Source organism: Anoplolepis gracilipes, chromosome 7 (genome assembly GCF_047496725.1).
Source record: "Anoplolepis gracilipes chromosome 7, ASM4749672v1, whole genome shotgun sequence".
Classification (NCBI taxonomy): domain Eukaryota; kingdom Metazoa; phylum Arthropoda; class Insecta; order Hymenoptera; family Formicidae; genus Anoplolepis; species Anoplolepis gracilipes.
In genome coordinates, this window is record NC_132976.1 from 7,576,980 (window position 1) to 7,602,578 (window position 25,599).

Below are 25,599 nucleotides of genomic sequence, written 5' to 3' on the forward strand. Positions count from 1 at the left end.
ATGGGCGCAAAAGTCTTGACGGAATCCGGAGTAATTAGGCTAGGTCGGTGATGCCAGAAATGAGACGCGGGCACGTAAAGTGACGATAAAGTTAATGTGTCAGGTGCTAATGCATGAAGTGAAAGTTTTACGGTACGAAGCGTAAGATTTGCATAGAAATATTTAACAAAATGGTTTAAGAACTACCTCTTTTTGTATAAGTTACGTACATTACTGAAGCCACATTCAACGCGCGTGCGCGAGAAAAAGCGGCCCCGAGAACAACAACTGGCTCGCACGTTGCGTCGGTCGCGCAATTCGGAATTGTTGCAACAAATACGGCGTGTAGAGTAACGGACATTTTTCACGTATCTCTTTAGAAAGGTCAGTGGAATTTTCATCGGGGAAATCGCGCGAGCATCGTTCGACGCGCGTCAATTCGCGAACGTGAGCCAACCGCTGCCAGTTTCCTGCAGTTTCGTTGAAAATACCGACAATGCTGTGAATATCAGTATTAAGCAAAGTGCCTGACTACGTAAAAGTGTGCAAATCCGGGCGAGAGAGAAGCTTCGACAAATTCAGGTAATTCAGTAAGTACTAACGTCTTTCTCGGAGGGGAAAAAACATCGGCTCGTTCGGGAACGATAACGTTTGACGTTATCGAACATTAACCTATTTAACGCGCGCGAAGCATTGCTTTATTTAACAAACGCCTCGTTAGATTCAGTTAAAAGATTCTATTGTAACTCAAGGTCGATTTTTTTGCTCGCTCGAAAAGCCACTTGTCAACATTGGCAGTCGTTAAGGGGGATATATAGTTATTCCATGAACTGTAATTCTATTTCTAAAAACTGACCTTTCTCAACTGTACATACATATTTTATGTAGATATACTTTGTGTAACATTAGTCTTTCGAATACATATTTAAGCGAAAATAACATTAAGTTATTGAATTTTAACAAAGCATAATTTTTGTTTATTTTTTAAATAGTAAAAATAACGTAACCAGAGGGAAAATAGGTTATTAACTTGCAGGATATATATATTTGGTATTTTTATATTTAGTAAGAGAAAAAAATATTCTATTGTTTTCTTTGATGACTAACTTATGATTAACTTATAGAGTATTTTGCAATGATATCTTCTTAATATGGCATATCTTTGATAAAGAACTTTTATATGGGCAAACCACCTGTTACATTGTCTTCAGAATAGAATAGGCTAAAAAAGATAAATTAATCGTTAATTAAATATAGTGTTCTTAAAATATTTATGCTAGGATCTATTTATTCAGGAAATATATTTATTTATAAATAACCATTTCATATTTTCTTTTTCTAGAGTGCTGCATGGAAGAAGATAACAAATTGGAATACGAGATCATGGCGAACAGAAGGGACAAACCTGCTGGCTTTGTAAGTAAACCTTAATGCTAGAATATTAATTAATTTTTTAATAAAAAAATATTGTAAATGAAATAAAAATTATAAGAGTATAATGCAGTACACTATATACATAATATATATAGTGTCATAAATCAGCTTTGTAGAAAAAACTATTATTATATAAAAATAAAATAATTTAAATATATATATGTTTATACAAAACAATAAAATGATAATACACTATTCCATTCAAAATCAAAGTTTCTGTTTGTTGTGATTTAAATTAAAAATAATAGTGATTCTAGAATTGCACCCACAAAAAAGTAATAGTGTTCTCAAATAATTCTAAGACCTGTATTTAGCTCTATGTCATAATTTTTATATTTTATGAATACAATATATCAATCAATTCTACCATCTTCAACAAGTATTATATTCCAAGGTATGCTTTTTTGCATTTCTTATCAGCTCCGTAACGTCATCAACGGAACACTTTATTTGCGACAGTCGTATTGTCAATAGCGCCGATACAAGATCGAACGCTACTGATTTCCGATTTTTCTCTATTATCACACGTATTATCAGTTCTGTCAGTTAATAAATGTTATTTGTGCAATGATTTCGTGATGCAGTGATAATACGCGAACATATAATAAATACGCGAATTGACAATATTATAAATTGAACAAAAAAAAAAACGGTTTAGAAAGAGTGAAAAATGTCTGGCATACAAAGAAGAAAAACTTGGTATCACAAAGCCGAGGCTGGCAAAGAAAAGGTGAAATAATATAAATAATCTTTCTCGATTTTCGAAAATCAATTTTGGTATAATTATGAAGTTCTCAAGCGGGTGATCAATTTTAAAGATTTATAATAATTTTTAAGCTTTACATATGTGAATTTAAAAGTAGAATATGAGTCATACATAGAGTCGTGATATCGCAATAATAAAGTTATGTTGAAATAGATATTTTTAATATTCACTAATAGCTGAAATTTATTCTTGGAAAACGTAATATATATGTGAAAACGATACGCAAAGCATGGAATATGTGTGATAAAACGTAGAATGTAAAATTTCTATAGTGATACGCCATATGTGGGCATACGCAGTTTCCTGTTATGTTATCGTATCTGTCGCTGTTTATATCATTGCAGTAGAAGCGCATACTATCGTTTACATAAAAAGAATTGTTCTACTTTCTGATTATCAAACTTCTTTCTTTCATTTTTTGCACTTTTAATTTTTGCTCTAAGCGCTAATTTGTATATACATAAAATTACCTTCACAATGATAGGCATTATTCGATTATCTTCGTGATATTAAACTTGTTATCGCAATATCTTGTTCAGTGGTTCTCAAACGGTATTCCATAAAAAATATGTAATAGAAGTATCATATTAAAAAAATTGCAATCATCTGGAAAAAATGTAATAAAAATCAAAGTATGTGCTCTTTCTCTTTTGTTTTTTCAATTATTTCGTACAAAATTATTTAGAAATAATGTATATAATTAATACTGGCAAATTTTATCTGTGATGAAAGTAAAAAAATTGAGAACCGTTGCTTTGTGGTTTAACGCAATCCTTCAGTAAAGAACGACATGCGTATATGTACTTAATGACACACGCACGAATATACCAGGACACACATACACACACACACAGTGTCGACCTTAGGCGCAGCACAAATTCGAGCCGCATTATAACTTGCACTTTATATTGAATGTACATAATATATAAATTTTTAATGTCATGCCACAGTTACAATTATTAATTTTATCGTTGACAGTCTTTGGGTAATTTTTATTAATATTCGGTTTTTACGCGATGGTATGTTGAAAGTCTCTGAGAGCAAAAACCAGGTAACTACACCTTTCGGGTGCATGCAACATTATGTAGCATTTAGTGTTCAGTGAATAGTGACAACGATTGATGCAACAGGCAGGCATGTATAAGTAATAAGTATCTGTATGTGTAAAGAAAATTGCATTTTATCAATTTCATCGCAACACCGACACAGTTCTAGACACAAATTCCTTACATAGTTATGTCTTTTTTAAATAATCTCTCGTATGCGTACATTTTTTCGTAATCTTTTTTAAATATTATATCCCGTAACGATACATAAAATATCTTAAAATATCTTAATTATAAAGTAAATATGGCATTAGTAAACTATTCCGTAATGAATAGTGTGACTCTTTTTCCGCTGTCATCTTTATAATTATAATCCGTGTATTGATTGTGAGAGTCTTTTAGGATTAAACATCACAAATATGTTAAAACCAAACCGAGATATCTAAATCCTTTTTATATAAGATTCTAATGTCATTGCAGAAGTATATAAGTAAATTTCAAAATCTGACGGACGCATGCAGCGTTAAATGTGAAAAGTACAGATGCAAAAGTGTTAACCGAGTGGCTTGACGTTTTCGCGCGAAGACAAAGGCGCAGCTTTCAGACATGAAGATCATCTCAGCAAGAGATGCGTAGGTCGAAAAAAAAAAGAAAAGAATCGGCTCACACATTCGGCCTCCGTACGTATATATGCCTATCGGAATTTCGCGTGACACCGTTTCGATCTCTCTTGCTCTCGTACAGGAGAAGGCCGTTCGGGCTGTTGGCGTCATCGCTCGGCTACTCGTACAAGTGAGATCATCCGTGAAGCCGCGTGTACTTTTTTTTCCGGTTAATCAGGAATAATTAAAACCACCGGTTAATTCCCGAGAAGCGCGTGAAAAGCGTTGTACATTGTTCATAGTACTTACGAAGTAATACTCATAACATTGATATGATACGAATAAAGGAAAAATTATGAAATTGATACTCGGGAAAATAATTGAGCTGCATTTTATTGCGCAAATAATATCATGATGTTTACTGCATTGTACTCTTAAATAATTTTTATTTCTTTCACACTACATCTATCAAAGGAATTTCGATCTAACAAATATTTTGAAAATATATTTTAGTTGTCAGTTTTTAAATTTTGAAAAAGAAACTCTCAATTATAGAATTTATAAAAAGTATTTAAAATTATTTTTTTTTTTTTATATTGATTTTAGATTCTCAATTTAAGTAATATTTTTTCTTTTTTATTTATAATTTTAGTCCTATAGCATTACTTAAACTATGACTCAAGTTAAAGAATTCTTCTACCTAAATATTTTTAAGTTTGACGTGCTCGTTTCTTTTTTTATTTTAATTATCGATCTTATATATATATATATATATATATATAAAAGATTTATCTGATTTTTTATTATTATGAATAAATACAATAACTAAAATATAAAATGCGTGATCAAGAGAAAGATAATACGAATAAGATTTCATATTTCTTCAATAATATTTTTTTTTTTAATTTTCTATTAAAAAACAATTATAAACTGTGACTAATTCACAATCTTTTTTAAAGTAGATTGAAACTAAATTAAAGAGATTTTTAAAATGTTAAAATAAATAATTTAAATATATTTTTTTAACGATTAAATTACCTGATTTCATCTCAATGAATTAAATGCTTTGTAAAGAATTTTTCTTAATCTCACAATTTGTAATATTATGGCCGTTTAACGACGGTGCGATAGAACAGGTGGCCGTTTATGTTCGTATATAGAGCGTTACGTAACATGACACCACGACGAAATGCAGCGATAGCAGCATTTCAAGCTTTTGAATCCAGAAATTGTAAAATTCGCATTAGAATTCCTGCACTCTTTTATTTTTTAATATTTCATTAGGATTCTCGCAATTATTTTCACGGTCGTTGCACTGTAATTTATTCCTTGTTCTCTTTATGTAACAAATTATGTAATGTTTTTTATGTATCCCTTTATGTATATGTAACATGATAAATAACGTAATTAGAGAGAAATCGGAGTTTTAAATGAGATTAATGTCAATTTTGTTGTCCAATCTGGATTATTCCTTATTATGCAAATATGTAACATTTTGCAAAAGATAGTACTTAATGCCAAAGATTGATTAAGTTTCCTATTGAGCATTTACGTTCATCTATATCTATAAAGTACACGTCACGCACATGAAGTCGGTATCTGAGGTCTTTTCGTGTTAAATCTGAAGATGTCGAATTCGTGTCAAGTCGAGCGTTGTCTCTATCAAGAAATCATGTGTCGATCATGACACAGAGACTGTAATGTCAACGTCGAAAATAACCTCGAGACATCAACCTTTGGAATATTTATCGTGTCAAAATACACATTATATATAATCAGCTATATAAATAATAAATAACATTTCTTTACAATCATCTATAAGAAAAATAAATGAAAAAAATTGCAAATTTAAATTCATACTTAAAAAGTAATAAAGATTCATTATTATTATAATTTTTAAAAAAACACGCTAAATAGTATGATTTTAATTTTAATATATAATTAAATTATATTTTGTAATACAATTATAATATTGTGTACAGAGAAAGATAGAGTAAAATTTTCAAAAAAAAAATTCTATTAGACGTTTTATCTTCAAAATATGTTCTCTAATAATAAAATTATTAAAATAATATTAAAATACTATTATTAACGATATTCAATATTTGCTACTAAAAATATATATTTAAAATCGGCTCGAAACGTATTTAAAATTGTCATATTTTTAAATTTCTGCTTATATATTTTTTTAAGATTAAATCTCTGTTTATAACATAGCCATACTGTTTTTTGCCAAAACTTTGATCAATGACAAACAGTGTTTTTTATCAAACTTGTCGAAACCTTGGGTCTATTCAAAGTCGTGACGTAGTCGATCGGGCGCATTCCACAATACGTAAGGATCCACATGATTCACGACAACGATCTATCCTTTTGGTTCGGGGTCAACTACATGATCAGCGTGAAAGGAGGTAGAAAGTGCGGGCGTATATAACGAATAATTTGAAATTTAATATAAGAACAAGATAATAATTATCATTAAGTTATATAAAACTTTATTTAGTGATTTTGAAGTAGAATAGAAGTAATTAAAGTGGAATGGTTAAAATAAAACGTTCTATAGCAGGCAACAATATTATGGTAAAATAATCCTTGAATTCTTTCATTTTCTTTGAATAAAAGATTTCCTATCAAAACAAAAGAACCAAAAATCTTTAAAGGGTCAGGGATATTTATTGAAAGCATGACGTCAGCAGCGCAAAAATAATCTACCATCCGGAATTATAGCGTCAGGAGCGAGAAAATAAAGGAGAAAGTTTCTTACAACTTATTATGCGAGAAAAATGATCTTCCGTCGATAGAACCGTCATATTCGATGTAGACTTATTATTGCAAGAACTACATTGAAAAAATAATGAATTATAGAAAACTAGGACATTAGTGTGAAACTGCGCTTATTAAAACAGCGCAAGACAATGAAAATGTGAAGTCGAGTGGCATAATTACGTATAATAAAAAAAGTTTAAATTGTGTCTTTGAAGATTGAAATCTTAAATATAATATAGCTTAAACATAAATTGAATAATATGACTTCTTTGATGAAAAAATTAATATTTATTTTACAGTAATATATATCAGGAAAATAGTGAAAAAGAAAATAATTGTATGTAAATTAAGAAATTAGACAGTTTTTTTATTTTATAAGTTTTAATTATTTTACTGATTTGATTACACTTTCAAAAAATTATTTTTTTGTTCATAAAACAGTTTTATTTTTTTAATGAAATAATATATCTATTTTATTACATTTTTGTAAGTCATTTTAGGATATATTATGATATATTATTATTTGTAAGTTATTTTATATATAAAGTGAGATGTATAAAATAAGATTTTTAATAGTCATTTATATGAGATATTGCATTTGCTTCAAGAAATTATTTTATATATTACTAAAGTAAAAATATAAATATGACATAAATGGATAACAAAATTTTATCGTATTTTATGAATCTGATGCAATTTTAACTGATTCTTAATGACAAAATTGTTTATTTAAACATAAGTTGTTAGAGACATTATCATTAATTTTCTCGATGTTGATATCAAGGATTACGTATAAGAAGATAGTTTCACACGAGAGGATATTACGATTCTGATTCTAATCCTTTTTGGGTCGCGTAATTTACATGCGGTTCATTGTTGGTCGACATTGATCTAAATGTCCACGCGCGGAAAAGAAGCCAGCTCTTTAAATTAACACACTTCTTACGAATTTCAGGTCCGGTGAACTTGTTTTTGATAAGCGGTCACCGTAGAAAAGATACGGTTCCGCGATACGAGCGTACCGTAAGAATACGCGCCGGGACGTCCGACGCGATCTTTTGGTTTCTTTAATTCCACCACACGATGCCGTTATGTTAATCTTACGTTACGGCCTAACTGTACCGACTTTATATACATATATGTATACGCGCTCACAACATACAGATGCACCTTTACACACGAGCGAATCGGAGTAACGAGTCATCGATCAGCTATTATGAAATTGCGAAATTAGACATGATAATAAATTGGCTGAATTTCCTTTTAATTTTTCTTTTTCTTTTTGAATTTTTTATTCCTCTCAGGTACAAAATATCGATTGAGTACGTACAAAATACAGCGTAGACGCTCTTTTGATCCATAGTTTCTTTTTCAACTTGATATTAATTTTTTTTTAGTACAGCATAATTAAAATTATTTTTGAGTAATAGTTATAATCAAAAATTTAATAATTTCTATTTGAAAATTAATATTTAAAAATTTTAAATACATTTTATTTTAATTTAGATATTTTTAATATTAATTCTTAATTTATATATTATTAATTAATATGAATATTAATAAATATTTAATATTAAGTTTAAATTTTTTATATAAACTTTAATATTGAAAATTTTGTGAATAAATTGAGAATATATGAAATTAACTCAGATTTTTATTAAGAGAATTTGATTGTAATTTGATCTAAAAATTATTAAAAATTTATGGTACTTGGAATATTTTCGATTGTAAAGAAACACATATATACATATATAAGTGAGAAATAAATATATAAAAGGAATTACGAATATGAAGACAGTTGTAATCTTTTGTCGAAGATCTGTTTAAATTAGCCAGCAAACTTTCTAATAATTCCGGAGTACGAATTGCTCTGTCACGTCAAATCTAACCGTAAATGTGCTGCTATAATCATTGCTTTTATATTTAAAAAAATATATTTTTACGTAACAATTGTGTAAAGATTTACGACAAATATTCATTTCAGAAATAACTTTATTTTTAATAATTTTTTAGCATAATTATTTATTTGTGTTATTTCTTTGTGTTAGGAAGAGAATAATAATGAATTAAAATAAACAAATATTTAAATGATAAATAAAATAAGGATATAATAAAAAAATAAATAATTATAAACTAAATAAAAAAAATAACATTTTAATTTTGATTGCAGATTCAAGGTTTAACTTATGAAAATTGCCAGATATGCAAATAATATAATAACTGATATTACTTGTGCATATAAATAGCTCTCAGTGAAATAAAACCCCATTAAAGCTTGTTTCGAAAAAGTAAAATTGCTTTATATAACTGCGGTGCTAATATATTAATTAAGCTAATGGAGGAAAGTGAGAAGGTTGTCTGGTGTCACATTCTATACATAGTCTCTCTAATGTAAGAAAATATCATGGTTAGTTTATTTTTATCACTTTCTGTGGGTTGGGTCGAGTTGTGCGTCTCAAATAATAATGTAATAAACGATTCGGGTTCGTAATGCAAAATGTCGGGGAAGGGATGCGTATCGCGTGTATTCAAACGCCGGCATTCATTCTTCAGTCAGTTCGTCGCTCTCCTTCTCCACGTGCGGTTCTTTACTGTCGTCTCCTTTCGCTAAATTATTCGAATTCCTTTTCGACAGTGATTTGTGAGTGTAATGATTGCGTAATTGGAAACATTATATCTGACAATTGTTGACGTAAGAAGTTAACTTTGAATAAATAACAGTGATAATTAGTAGCGAACATACATGTCACAGTACTTGAAAAGTATCGTAAATAACACGAGTCCCCCGTCGTTGAAAAAATCGCTTCTTAACCAAAAATTCGTTTGTTCTAAATATTTTCGTAAATATTAATAATATACTCTATTGATACGCTATTTATTATTAATTCTGATTCATCTTTTCGATAGAATAAATATTTTTTAAATCTTTCGAAATCTTTCTCTGTATAATTTATCGGTTTAACATTCAAGAGTTTCATCTGTCACGATTATTATTTTATATTTATTTGATCTGCGTTAATTTGTTCAGCTAATCAATTGCGTACGACGACACACCTGTACATATGTCACTTATGTACAGGTTTACTATTTCCCTATGACATTATTGAAACGTATATGCAACCGGTCTGTTTTAATCCGAGCGATTGAATTACTCGTACTTGTGAGTACATGCATAGCTACCGTGTTACAGTGATTGGCATAGACGTGTGCACGGAAACGTCAACCGGTGTTTCTGTCGTAAGGAATAACGCACATTCGATGTTGCTGGATGCGTGAAAGTCGATAAAAGCTAGCTCTGCTGGCACAATGTGAGCTGAAAAAAATTGTTCCTGCCTACTTCGCGATATTTTAAAGCATCATCTCTAATAAAAAAAAAAAAAACATACAAAAAATATATGAATAAGTGTCACGTGTGGGTTTACCTAAAAATAAAAGTGCGTCCGTCACGTCTCTCGAATCAGCTTGGACCTGTGACCTTACGCGCGTGTCTGATGTGAGTCATTCGTCGCCATTCGTCGAAGAATCAATTATCTTTGAAGTGTCATCGCGAACACGCCGCAATGATCACGGACTGGGTAAGCTTTGGTTTAATCCGACATTAATTTGGTATTAAAAAATACTGGCAACTACGTATTTCTTATAACTACATAATCTTTGTATCAAATTAAGGAGTTAAAAATAGCCTACTTCGATAAAATGATGATTGAAAATAGTTTAAGTCTTCTGGATTTGTAAATATAACACATTTGATAGTCGCGTTGAAAGATGAAAAACAATTGTTAAAATTTAGTAACAAAAATTTGGAGATATAAGTGCATACAATTATTCGTTCAGCATTTTATTTAAGTTCGTACATAAGTAATAATTATTAGTCAGCTATTAATTTTATTGTGTTAGACTACTATGTCATCCTGTATATTATAACTTTCGCGCATCCGTGAGATCGAGAATGTCATCGTAGATATCACTATAAATTGCATCACTAGTACAAAGTTAACAATTATCAGATAAAATGTTCTAGAGCTTTCGCAATGCTGTATTTTCTTAATCAAACGTTAAAATTTATGCGAGACGATTCTAAATAATCCAATAGTTGCTATTTTTTATTTCATATTATCATTTATTGGATGTTACACATAGCATTTATCGTAGGGAAAAGATGCTACAGAGAAAAGATTTGACGGTGATTTGTGCGCATGTATAGTCGTCATTCTTTAATTGTATTACTCAACAATCAAAGAATCTATAATAGCGATAATTAATTTGACACACGTGTAACTTTTTATCACATTCGCCTGCTTATAATTCACAGCATTTCTGCTCACATCGAGTCTTTTGGTGCGAAATATTTTTTAGACTTTAATAATCGCGACAAGTCGGTTAATAGCCGACGGGCAAATGATTTCCGGTCGCTTCTTCCTTAACATCTTTGTGCATCAAATACGTTCTTTATTGTGCGAACGCATGTCCAGTTATTTTGCGGTAAGTGGATGGAGTAATTACTCCCAGCTTCAGCGTACGATTTCGTGTTATCCCGCAATAAATTCAACATATTTTCAAGTATGTTACAAAATTATGTGCGAGCGCGAGTTGTATGCCACTTGAACGATTATGTCATCGTAAAATGCAAACTCGACTCGCGCACGCGTTACCGCAAAGAGAAAACATTTACAATAGATCTGAGATATCGGAATGTCGTTTATAAAAAACAATTTTGCGAGCCGATCGAATTTATGTTTAATTCCAGGCTTCATCTGTCAAATATCTACTTAAAAACATTTATCTTTGCGATTCATCGTTTATACAGAGTGACTAAAAAGTCTGAAACCACTAAGATATCTCGAAAACAAAGCGTTTGAGAAAAATATTTTATATGAAAGTAGAGCATAAGGCTTAAAAAACGCATTCAATTGACAGTATGAGTTTGACTATGGGGTGACTTCAAGATCAGGGCAAGATTATTTAAAATTTTTTAAATAAAACCCTCTATTTTTTGATTACATATTCTTATAGTCTTTCTTGTGATCTTTTCAAAGCACTATAATAATTTTATCTACTTTAAGTCAGACGTTTCAAAGTTATCGAATTTTTTATGCAAAATGTATACTCTCTGAAAAAATATGTAAAACCTAAAATTCCTAGAGAATTTCTTTTTTAATTATTTTGGAAAAATCAGGAAATAAAATTTTATTGGGATTTGGGGAATTTTTGAAAAAATAATCTCTTTGATAATTTTGTTCTTATGCTATAAATTATAAATGTATCTATCTTCGTTTATAATCAATATTTTAACAAAATATGAATATGTAATACATATTCTTTATTTTAATTTTTAATGATAAAAAATGAAAATGTCATAAAAGTTTTTATTGAAAACTATTCTGTTTGTTATATTTGTAAATCTAGCACTTGAAACTTAAATGACATTAAATGACGTTAAGTTGTATTTTTCTCCATAAAAAGCATTAAAAATAGAAAATGTGTACAATAAAAAATGTATTTATTTAGAAATTTGTACCAAAAAATTTTTAAAACATTCTTTTGCGTGGAATTTTAAACAAAAATACCTGGACGATTATGAAATCAGAGCTTACAATCATCGGTCTCACCAGAATGTCAAATCATGTAAAAAAAATTTCCTGATAATTATCATAAAATCGATCATAAAAAATTTGATAACTTCGAAACTGCTGACTCAAAGTAGATAAAATATATTATAATTTTTTTTTAAGTCTTAAGAAGGACTTTGTAAGAATATGTAATAAAAAAAGGAAGTTTCATTTAAAAAATTTAAGATTGCCCTGTGAGCTTGACATCACCTATGATTAAACTCATAATGCCATTGAATGCGTCTTTTTAAACTTTATAACTTTTGTTTTTTTGAAACATTTTCTCTTAAATGCCTTGTTTTCGAGAGATTTTCTTTCAGACTTTAGACTTTTCACCCTGTATATGTAGATCCTGATTTCCTAAAAACTATCTTGTAAAAATTTTTAGTGTTAAGATTACTCCATATTTGTTTTCACAAATCGTTAGATTTACAGATCTTCAGCTCTATGAATATTCCATCTCTCACGACGTAGGGTTAATAATTATCATTCAAAATTATATCAAACTTTTTATCTTATGCAGAGTATACAAGTGTTTATTATGATCTGAATAATATACAAATAAAATCTTGATAATGATAACATAATAATATATAACATAATAATAGGAAAGCGAAATTACTCCATTGGAGATAGCTTTCTCTTTGTTAAATTGAAAGCGCGGACTGATTATGGTGCTATTAAATAAGTAAATTTTTAATAAATTATTAATAAACGCTTTCTAAAGTGTCGGTGTAAAATTATTGTTGCAGTTGGACACATGGTTCGGTCGACCGAAAAAGGCCGGTCGCGGGAGTGGAACGCGCGGTTATTCGGGCAGCAACACCATGCCCAGACCACACTCCGGCGACGACATCAACGAGATCGAACAACAGCGTTGCATCATCGAAAGGATGGATGAGGAGACAGTAAACGATAGATTCGAGGAAATGCTGGTGAGTGCACATCGGACATATTTTACAAATATCTATGTGTACTCTAATAATTAAGTTCGTAGACATATCTTTCCTTCTGACTCAAATACTAGAAAATGTGTATAATTAATTTTTTATTGTTACAAGCACTTTCGATATCGTGTAAATAATGTACTCAATAATTGTTCGATAATAAGATATTTCTTAATTATATGGAAAATATCGAATATTTTAAAAGAGCAAGGAATAAATTGTAACTGTCTTTCTGTTTAGGCTAATATGAATCTAACTGAGGAGAAGAAAGAACCCTTGCGCCAGCAATCGGAGTCGAAGAAGAAGGAGATGTTGGTATTGCACTACAAAGGCAGTATACAGGATAACCGATCAAAATTCGACAAACCAGCAGACTATATACAATATCTAGCGCAACCTGATTTAAGTGTTAACAAGATCTACAATTGCATCGAGTCCCTCAGGATCGCGCTCACTAACAATCCGCTTAGCTGGGTGCAAGAATTTGGTACCAAAGGGCTCAAGCAAGTTTTGGCAACTCTCAATGAATGTTATCGAAAGTAAGTAAATCCTATACTTTCTCGAAAAAGATATTCTGTAGAGTTTAGATTAACCATTAAATGTCTACAATTAATTGTCTAACAATCGATATTGTTCTATTCCAGTGCCTTCATATATTATGATAGGTAATTCACGTAAAAGTACTATTTGCTTGAATGTTTTGCGATTATTTGTTACATTAATATCTTTTTTTAACCGCCTATGTTACATCTGATGAGAACGAAATGTTGCTAGTAACAATGACAAAATTTAATTTAATTTTCAAAAAACGCAAGATGTTCATAATTATGAAACGTTTAATTAAATTAATGAAAAATTTAATTACTTTATTTGCCCCATTTAGCAAAAAATATTTCTAATTTTGTTCAACCATTTTACTTCAGTTTTGCATGATATGCATTCTGCTTATGACAAAATCTATTATATGAAATACATATCCTTTTTTATTAATAAAAAATAATTTGTTTTTCTCTAGTGACAACCGTTACGAGCGAATACAATATGAATGTATTCGTTGTTTAAAGGCTATCATGAATAATACCGTTGGTATAAAGGAAATGTTGGATCATCACGAAGCTCTTACGATCGTAGCTAGATCACTGGAGCCGACAAAACCGTCCGTAATGTCCGAAGCTGTAAAGTTACTCGGCGCAGTGTGTCTCATATCGAGTGATAGCCATAAAAAAGTTTTAGACGCAATTACTATGAACGGCGAGTTCAAAGGTCGGGAAAGATTTTTGCCGATCGTACAAGGATTGATGAATAAAAAAAATGAAAATTTAAGGGTACATTTTGTTCATTTCTACATTTATCAAATTAATTAAAAGATTTATGAAATTTACGTTTAGTAATTTAATGATCAATCACTACAATAGCGCGAAAATTTTCAGTCGCTATGTGTCTCTTTTAATTTTATATTTGTTTTAAAAAAAGTTGATTTGTTTATTATAAATAGAATATTGTGTCGTAGGTAGTATGTCTTCAACTCATAAACTCTATAATATCGTCTGCTGAGGATCTAGATTTTCGCTTACACCTCAGAAATGAGGTAATGCGAGTCGGTTTAGCTGACATTCTTGAAATGTTAGAGAAAGACGAATCGGAAGATTTAGCAACGCATTTAAAAATTTTTAATGAGCACAAAGAGGAAGATTATGAGGAATTTGTACAGAGATTTGACAATGTACGTTTAGAATTGGATGATGTTAACGACTGTTTCGAAGTAGTCAAAAATATGGTGATGGATACTACTGCCGAGCCATACTTCTTATCTATACTTCAACATCTTTTATTTATTCGAGACGATGCTCTGGTTCGGTAAGTAGACAAAATTTGTATATTTATATTTGTTTTCACTTTCACAATCTTAACAAAAAATTGTTAAAACCCAAATCGATTTATCTTTCTTGTAACGCTGCAACTTTATTTATTTATTTTGCTTACGTTTTAGAACGGCGTATTACAAACTGATCGAGGAATGTATATCGCAAATCGTTTTGCATCGTTCAGGCTGTGATCCGGATTTTAGCGCGACAAAGCGCTTTCAAATTGATGTACAACCGTTAATCGATACCCTAGTCGAGAAATCACGGGCTGAGGAAGAACGTCGGCTGGTAGAAGTAACACAAAAGTTAGAGGAAGCTATAGCCAGTAGACAAGAAGCCGAAGCAAAGCTTCAGCATGCAGAAAATAAGATCAAAGAACTGGAGCAGGGAACTGTAAAATCTGGCAATTCTGTAAGTGTACATATCCATATTGATCGAGTCTTTCTTTAGACACATAGTGTCTAAAGTCTCTCTTATAATATCAATTTGTTATGTATGATTATAGAGGACTGCTGTATGCCCACCTCCACCACCTATGCCTGGCATGGGCGGATCCATGCCACCGCCACCTCCTCCTCTCCCTGGTAGTGTTGGTCCACCTCCACCGCCAATGCCCGGAATGACTTGTCCACCTCCGCCACCTATGCCCGGCTCGAAAGGACCACCACCTCCACCTATGCCAGGCATGGGAAAACCTCTGCCACCACCTATGCCAGGGATGGGACCACCACCACCACCAATGATGGGGGGATTATCTCCATTGGCTTCAACACAGGTTTTGCCTCCTGGACTGAAACCGAAAAAGAAGTGGGAAGTAGACGGACCTCTAAAGAGAGCGAATTGGAAGACAGTACGTGTGATTAATTTATATTGTTTCATAAAATTATTGATAGAATATACGATATTGATTTGAACAAAAAAATGAACTATTTTATAAGCGTATTTATTATTAAATCTTTATAATGCATTTCAGATTTTGCCTCATCGATTAACAGAAAAATCATTTTGGACAAAAGTACAAGAAGATAGATTAGCTAGTCCAGAAATATTGGATGGTCTTGCGCAAAAATTTGCATCGAAACCTAGTGGGAAGAAAATGGACGATGTAGTTGATAAGTAAATTTCATCTTACCTAGATTATCATTTTTATTTTACATATAGAATGTCAATAAACCTTGCTATGCACGCAGGTCAGCACCAACTAAGAAAGTAAAAGATCTCAAAGTTTTGGACAGTAAAGCAGCTCAAAATATATCAATACTTCTCGGCGGCACACTGAAACATATGCCTTACATAGAAGTAAAAAGGTGTTTATTTAGATGCGAGGGACCAGTTATCTCTGACAATATATTACAAGGATTAATTCAATATTTACCATCGCCCGATCAATTGTCAAAACTACAGATGTACAAAGATCAGTACAATGATTTGACTGAAGCGGAGCAATTTTGTGTTACAGTAATTCTACTTGATCTTTTAATGCAAATTACTGCATTTGAATTTTTGCACGAAATATAAAATTGATAAATATGATGTTATAGATATCCACAATAAAAAGATTACTACCCAGATTAAGATCATTAAGCTTTATGTTGCGGTACGAAGAACTGGTACAAGATGTGAAACCTGACATAGTAGCGGCTACAGCAGCATGTGAAGAAGTGAAGAACAGCAAAAAGTTTGAACGGATACTCGCATTAATATTGTTACTTGGCAATTATATGAATTCCGGTTCTAGAAATGGCCAAGCATTTGGATTTGAAATTAGCTTCCTTACAAAGGTTTATTTCATAGCATATATAATACAAATCTTGACGCAATCGTCGTTTCACAATAATAATTCTTTTTTTCAGTTGACTAGTATTAAAGATATCGATAACAAACAAACTCTTATGCATTATTTGGTGAATATGATAGAGAGAAAATTCCCGGAATGTCTCAACTTTATTGAAGAACTAACACACGTAGATCGTGCTAGCCGAGTGTCTTTGGAGAATGTTCAGCGAACATTACGTCAAATGGAAACTAATATTCGTAATCTTGAGCAGGATCTTTTGAATGCCAAAGTTCCACAATGCGATGAAGATTACTTTTTAGACGTCATGAAAGTATCCTTTTTTTTGTTAATAATAATAATTATTATTAATGTCGACTTTAGATACCGAATTGATTAGACAAAAATATTTCCTTAACGAAGCCACTTTGCAGCCATTCGCCAAGAAAGCCAGAGAATCCTATGAGGTTTTACAGAACATGTTTAAAAATATGGATACTTTATACACGGAGGTTTCTGAATTCTTCTCCTTCGATAGACAAAAGTACACTATAGAGGAATTCTTCGGCGATATCAAGACGTTCAAAGATGATTTCTTGGTAAATACGCGTAAATTCGGACTACAACATTGCCGAATTAGTACTTAACGCGTCTGTTCTCACCGTAGCAATCACAGAGGGAAATAGTAAAACTGAAGGAAGGCGAGGAGAAGCAGAGACGGGCAAGAGAAGCGCGTGAGAAAGCGGAAGCAGAAAAGGCGGCCCGAGCTGCGCGCAAACGCGCATTAGTCGATATGAATGCACACGAGACGCAAGAAGGTGTCATGGATAGTCTGATGGAAGCACTGCAGACTGGTTCGGCCTTCAGTAGACCGGATCAACGACGTAAACGGCAGACGCGTGTAGCTGGTGGTAAGTTCTATAGGACATACATCTGGAGACAAATGGCGAAGAGAGATCAAGCAGCTCAACCTTATATGTTCTCTAATATTTTATCTACTAAACTAATGCACAAATATGAAAACATAACTCCAACTGATACTATGCGACGAAATATAATTCCGAACAAGATTATAACTAAATTATGTGCAGCGGATAATCCGACGAGCTTCTACACTCCGGCAGAGAATCAGGAGCTCTATAAGCAATTGTTATTAGACGAGGCTAAAAAAACACCTAAGCATATAAAATATTCATCTAGAGTCACATTCTTTCAGAAAAAGAAACCATGCAGTCGTTGTAATCTTGCGTATTGTACGCCAGTATTCGATGAAACACCAAAAAGAGATATTTTGTTAAAAACAGTTACAAACTTGAAATCCAGATGTGTTAATACTAATTGGGAATCAAGCCCGTTAATCGATGAAAATGTCTCTATTAAACGAGCATGTATAATTAGTCCAGTTAAACAGAAACGTGTTATAGTCAGCAAGATTCGCAAGAGAAATAGTATTGTACGTCGCGCTAAATTGACTCGTAAATCTATACGCGCAAACAATAGGATTGCAAAACGTAAATTGCGCACTTATTTGCGAAGTCCACCTGATATGAGTAGTACTTTGCCATTGGTCATGAACTCGTCAGTTATAAGTTCGAATTCCGCAAAAAAAGCAAAAATGTCAAAATCGATCGATGGTCTTCCTACTAGAATATTTAAAACTTCGATGAAACTCTTAAGATCAAAAAATTTTGAGAATCTAGCGCGACATAGAGACGAAACACAAAACATATTAGATATAGAAAATAGATCTTTAAACTCCAACACATCTCCACACTTTTTAAGTATTGATCAGATAACTAACGCACAATCGCCATTATTGACCGAAATGAGTGGAGTTACGTTATTATCAGAAAATAGTCCAAATCGTATTCGTACTACTAAGAACAATCTGAATATGTCTGGGAAAACTTTTGGAAATCCCGCAAACACGTACGAGTCATTCAACCTGGACACAAGCAGTCCAAATACAAAAAATAATCTTTATAAAATGAAGAAACCAAAGGATAGACCATGGAAAAAAAAGTGGAAATTTTGGCAAACATCTAATAATATAATAATATAAGCATTACACGGTAATTTATGCATCATTTATTAAAACTAGACGAGATTGATAAAATATAGAAAAACAAGCTAAAGAAAAAAAATTTATTTTTAGCTCTAATATTACGAAAATATTGCGAAAAACGTATTCTAGAAATTATTGTCTAATTTTTTCATCAATATTTCAAAATATGCAATGCAATAACTTATCCCAAAACCATATCTATTGTTGCCTTCCATGTCAATGATATTTTCATATTATAATCAACAATTTTAGGATACAATGTAAAAATAATTATTTTGCACTGATTACATTAATTTTTAGATTGTTTTATGCTTTTTTTATATTTATGTCTAGAATAACAAAACTCTATATAATTTTTAATGAGCTATACAATGACTCGCTTAGCTATTGATATGTAATTACATTTAAACACTATTCCATATGAACTATTTATGACAATTGTGATATATACTGTGATCTGAGAGCTTGTAATATATATTCATATTGCATTTTATTTGAATCAAATGTTTCAGGCAAACAAAAATAAATATTTAATAAAAAAAGATATTTTTAATCTTGACTTTTATATGCATATTTAACATATATAAATATATTCATGAAAAAAAGCAAAAAATACGAAAATACAATACTAAAATTATCAACAGTTCTGTTATTTTGATTATTTGTGTACCTAGACTACAGAGTTCAATGAAATTTGGGTGTAATATTATAAATTTTTTTATATTACTGATGTATTGCGACGTTAAAGTGTATTTTCTATTTTTTCTAATAACATCTTTGATTGTAAAAAGAGTTGATATTATTCTTATAATTTTTAATGTTTCTTTTTTTTTTTTATTTCAATTTTAAATATGACATGACGCAATCTAGTTTGGCGAATAATGTATTACAGACTATTTTGTATAAAGACATATATATATATATATATATATTTATATTTATAATTAAATGCAATAACGAGTTATTTTTTCTTGTCTTACTGTTGTTTTCCTCGACTTATTCAATGTTTGTATATTATATCATTTAGCATATATGATTCTGTGAAATGTTGAAATACAAATAATGTATAGAACAATCTTCCTTTCTATTTTGCAATAATTGTACAAGATTTAACTTTTTATAAAGCGAATAATTTTTTTGAAATATTACTTTGCTCCACTGTGATACATGAATCTTACCATTTTTAATCGTGTTAAGCTTGCCATAATGAGTTCAATCTTGTTTTAATTTTGCAGCAGAAAGGAGAGCACAGCTAAATAGAAGTCGATCACGTACCGGATTAGTCGGATCTGGTTTACTAGGGAGAGAACTTTCGACGTAAGTATTATTAATGTAAAAGTAATACTTACGGACGCGACAAGACATGCTTGAATCGGGGGGTGTGAAGTTAGACGTTAGATCGAATAATTCTGAATAGCTCATTTACTTTGTTTTTACATGTATGTATGTATTAGAGTTCCTGAAAAATAAAATAAATTTTTGTCAAAAATTTTTTATAAAAAATTTTAAAAAAAAATTTTTTTTTACTTTGATTAATTCTGATAATTAATTACAATCTCTATGTGTATGTTTAAGAGTTCCTGATAAATTTTAAAATAATTTTTACAACAAAAGCTTAAATATACAACTTTAAATAAATTACCGTTTCACACGACGCTCAAATTTCGTCTCCTGTTGTCATAATTTAAGAATGTATGGCTAGTATTTTAAAAGTTAGGAAGATAATTTTAATAACAAAAAACGATCCGAGTAATAATTAAAAAGTTATTCGACTTTTAAAGACACCTCGCTGCGAAATTAGAAAAAATTCCATTAATAAGTATCTTTAGAATCGAATAATCGAATTTTCGTTGAGATCATTTCTTGTCCAATATAATAACTTTTGAAATACTAATGATAACTGACGGTTAAGCATACACGGGGAGACTGTAATTAATTATCAGAACTAATCAAAATAAAGAAAAATTTTATTTTTATTTTTTATAAAAAATATTTTTTGACAAAAAATTTCTTTTATTTATCAGGAATTGTAGTACATGTAAAAACAAAGTAAATGAGCTATTCAGAACTATTCGATCTGAAAATCGAGTATGAAGTTAACACCCTATTTTTTAAATATTATTTTAATGATGTTAATTGCCGGAACTCTTTTAATCTTTATTAAAGAACTTCTAAACCGTTCAATAAGGAACTCAAACTGGAACTCTAATTAGAACTATGGAATTTTAATGTCGGGGTGCTAACTTTACATCCCCCCCTTGAATCGCACGTTTGGTTTCTTACATATATATTACATGCGCTTTAGAAATAATATTCACTCGTCGTGTGAATAAATTTAATAATTTTGGCTAGTCAGGTCGTTTTAATTAATCCGTTGTTTAATAGTCACTCGCATATCCAATAGACAATATAATTAATTTAATTGAGCATCAAGAAACGCGGAAGCATCTCATGCCAAGTTTATTTATTATTTACATATGAATAATATACCCACACATTAAAAAATCATATAATCTAATTTTGATTTTACTAATTGAATCTATATTTCTCGCGAATAATACGTGGTATATGCTTATAAAAAATATATAACAAGTCTCCAGTCCAATTTTTAATATAATAATTAAACAAAAAATATGTTTCTGAAAATATTAAGTGCTATAATTGACTCACGTATTTTCTGTCTAACTACTCATGTTTGTTGACATTTAAACTTCTTGAATGTCTACGCACGTAAATATGCTCATCATCATGTCCTTATCTTAATCTATTGTTGTTACAGAGAGCTTTTAAGTTCGGCATAACGTACTGGAAAGTATCCGTCCTAACTCGTTGCTGTGATGATTTTACACTTTGTATATCGTTGGAACGATAAATGGGAAATATTACACGATGAATCAAGATCATAAAGAGGAAAATGAAGAAAAGCAAAACTCCACGTTTTAGTGATCCTTCGGCGTAAATCGAATTTTTGCATTTGCGTTACGTTTCGCATTAATTTCAAATCGCGAGTGTGACAAACATTCGCGAGTGTGTCTTCCTTAGGTATCTTAACATTTGAATATATATATTGTACAAAAATATAATTAACGCATTTATATGACGTAGCGATACTTGCGTCAATACTCGATAAAAAAATGCGCAAGAATTTATTTCGGAGAGACGGTATAAAATATATTTAGTCCTAATAAAGCGCACTTGTAAATACACATACGTAAAAATTGACGAATTAGCAATTTATTAAAATTGCTGGTCGGCACGATGTACAGATATACTCTCTTATCGAAACTTTAGCATTTTTTACTACTACTTTTCAACAAGTCGGGCGATAGATTTGCATTTAATTATGTATGTTACTGTAAATATTAATATATCTTTCATCTCGAGAGTTGTGAATCGAAATTATTACGACACTGTGAGATGTATTTGTATAAAGAATATTTATCTTTGTAATAACTTTTCGTTTACTACAGAAAGTAGCAATGTAACATAAAACAAAATACGCCTTTTTTCGGCGTAACAATATTCTCCATGCAATCAGAAATTGTGGTACGATGAGGAAATTCGTAATTATCATTTATTTCGACGTTACGAAATGAAAACTGTAATATTAATTTATTTAATTAATCCTTCTCTGGCTCAATAGAAACGACCGCAAAATATAAATTTGCGTAATCCATTGCCATATATAATCTTTAATATAAAGATATTTTCAATAATATATATATATATCAAAATATTTTGCTGTATGCGTGGAAAAAGATTTGTACACTGAATTGACGCACAATTCTGACATATTTTAATAATAATTTTTACTCTTAAAAAAAAACATATTTGCATATTTTACAATGTAAATACTTCATTACTAATATACATTAATCTACGAGCAAAAAATTACTTTTAAGAGAAATAGTTACGTTCGACGCAATGTCGGGCTGCTAACTTCACCCCCTTGAATCGCACGCTAGGTTTTTTACATGTATATCAGATGCGCTTTAGAAATAATATTTACTCACATATCTGGAATAGACAATATAATTAATTTAATTGAGCATCAAGAAACGCGGTAGCATTTCGCGTCAAGTGTATTTATTATTTACATATGAATAATATTATACTCACACATTACCGAATATTATACTCACACATTACCGAAAAGTGCAAAATCATATATAATCTAATTTTGATTTTACTAATTAAATCTATATATTTCGCGAATAATATGTGGCATGCGTTTATAAAAAATAGATAACAAGTTTCCAATCCAATTTTTTTTTAAATATAATTATTAAACAAAAACTATGTTTCTAAAAATATTAATAATATGTTCTGAAAATATTGCTATAATTGACTCACGTATTTTCTGTCTAACTACTCGTGTTTGTTGATATTTAAACTTCTTGAATGTCTACGCGCGTAATATACTCATCATCATATCCTGTTTTAATCTATTGTTGTTACAGAGAGCTTTTAAGTTTGGCATAATATACTGGAAAGTATCCGTCCTAACTTTATCTGTTACGTTATTTACCACATTTGATAATTGAGATAAAGAAATTTTAATTACCAATTGTACATAACAGCTAAAAGTCGCTATGATCTTTCAAATGTATCATATCAAGAGAGTAAAGCCTATAGAGAGAAAGAGAGAAAGTTCTTTTTTCTTTTTCTCCCCAAGTTTATTCCTTGTTCCTATTGCCTGTACTTTTGTATTGTGCAATAGGCTTTAATAATGGTTTTATATAAAGTCATTAGATATATATCTAATGACTTTAGTTTTGTAATGTATTTAGCCTAAAAAATTTTCGTCTTTCATAAAATAAAACTATGCATTTATTATTTCTTCACTTTTATCTACGTTGAGCCTGCAAAAATGAAAATCAAAATTCATATGTAAAATTAAAATTATTGCATTACAGAAATTTTGCTTATAATTTTGAAGATTTTATTCGTATTATCTGTTTTCTAAGAAAGTATTCTTTTCTTTAAATTTCTATTTTATTTATAATTTATAATTATTTATAATCTAGTAATTCATCCAAAATAATGCTTCTAGGAAAAACTAATAAGATTTGACATGCAACATGCGATGTACATCATTATCATAAGCTTCATCGCCTCTGATGGGATTTCTAGATCGAAAAGGAAACATTACAAGTAAATTCTTAGAACATTTTACATATTGCCAATATTTCCGCGTTGTGCTAACTTATTTGTGAATTTTTATTATACAAGAGATTTTGTCACGCTTTTATATACTTTGCGATAGAAATATTATGATATCGAGTTATTTTCACGTTCATCCGATTTCTCACTGCAATAAATAATGATATAATGCTGCAGAAAAATGATTTAAAACTTTTATTAACAAAAAATAATTTAATAATTTAATGAATAATGTAATATAAAGTACGTACATTATACACATAATCAACTAAAAACTATGTTTTTGAAAATTATACACAGATTATATCATCAATTGAAATAGAGATTGATTATGTAAATGTAAGATGTTGAATTTTAAAAATCAAGTTTTTTGACATTTTATTCTTATTAAATATATCTTTCTTAATGTTAAATAAATTATTTCCGTATAAAACAATATAAAAAAATTTAATATTTTATATTTATATTTTATTTTGTATAATTTTTATTAAAATACTAAAATTTTATATATATACACACAGGGTGTCCGGCAATTCGTTTGCATTTTGTGATAATTAATGCTTGGTAACACAGGTTTACGATATTTGAATCGATACTTTCGATAGGGATGAAAGAAACTCAGGGAGAGAGAGAGAAAGAGAGAAAGGGAAAACAGATATGTGAACGTAATATTACGTATTCGATTCTAGCAATAGATAACATGACACAATACACATTTATACTTTTTATTATTACGTTTATATAAATGAAGAAAGATAGAAATATTGACAAATTAAAGCATGAAATTAACCAATGTAAATTGTAAAATAACTAATTGCAATTCGTACATTTTTTATATCTATGTCGGATTCGCAATGTTGATCAAAAACTGATGATTACCTTCTTCAATAACGGATGATAGGTATTCGAGTGGGTTAATATGTATTATAATATCAACGCGAAACGTACGTAAAAAATAATTCCAAATGTAATATGGATAATAGTGACAATCTCGCGTGTTTGAAAAATTCGCCTGAATAAGAGCGAAGTCGCATCGTTTAGTTAGTTAGCAAGTAACTGCGTGCCACGTGGTGGGACGACTATGTCAGGCACGTTCGAAATGTCTAGCGAAAGGCGACGTAACGAGCCAGTTCCCCCAAGAAGCAAAAATCGCGGAAGTATGTCCACGATGCATTCTTTGCACGGTGCGATTTTCGAACTCGTTCCAAGTGTATACATTCTTTTTACATTATAAGCAAACGCTACGTGGACCATCTGAAACGCGTACATGTATATTTCGATACAGTTTATATATATATATATATATATATATATATATATATATATATATATATATATCAAACGATATTCATTAAAAGAAGATAAAGAGAGAAAGTGCACGTTAGCCGTATTTTCTCAAAGTAATTATACGTGCCTGTACAAAATGCGGAAATTAAAATTGCCTATAAATCGAATCTCGTAATGAACGAACTATTTGTTAATATTATAGTTAAATACTTAATTTAAGAATTTAAATTAAGTTTCTATCTGTATCTATACTGTGAATACGCGGATTTAAATATTATAAGTATTATTATTATTCA

The 25,599-nt window shown here is 30.3% G+C and overlaps 1 protein-coding gene across 6 annotated transcripts; it reads left to right on the top strand.

Annotated features, from left to right (window-relative positions):
* The first annotated feature begins 128 nt into the window (after window positions 1-128).
* Dia (diaphanous related formin 1) lies at window positions 129-25,599 on the top strand. Of its 6 annotated transcripts, XM_072895473.1 has the most exons (16): window positions 143-561; window positions 1,322-1,395; window positions 12,955-13,137; window positions 13,390-13,688; window positions 14,165-14,474; window positions 14,660-15,006; window positions 15,140-15,425; window positions 15,520-15,864; window positions 15,988-16,130; window positions 16,205-16,472; window positions 16,556-16,795; window positions 16,868-17,122; window positions 17,223-17,387; window positions 17,456-17,699; window positions 20,089-20,170; window positions 21,633-25,599. In XM_072895473.1, the coding sequence occupies exons 2-16, from the start codon at window positions 1,330-1,332 to the stop codon at window positions 21,652-21,654; spliced, it is 3,255 nt and encodes a 1,084-aa protein (XP_072751574.1). In that variant the 5' UTR covers window positions 143-561; window positions 1,322-1,329; the 3' UTR covers window positions 21,655-25,599. The 6 variants fall into 6 exon arrangements, with proteins under 6 accessions (XP_072751569.1, XP_072751568.1, XP_072751574.1 ...); XM_072895468.1 differs by lacking the exons at window positions 20,089-20,170; window positions 21,633-25,599 and having other exon boundaries at window positions 129-569; window positions 17,456-19,569; XM_072895467.1 differs by lacking the exons at window positions 20,089-20,170; window positions 21,633-25,599 and having other exon boundaries at window positions 130-561; window positions 17,456-19,569.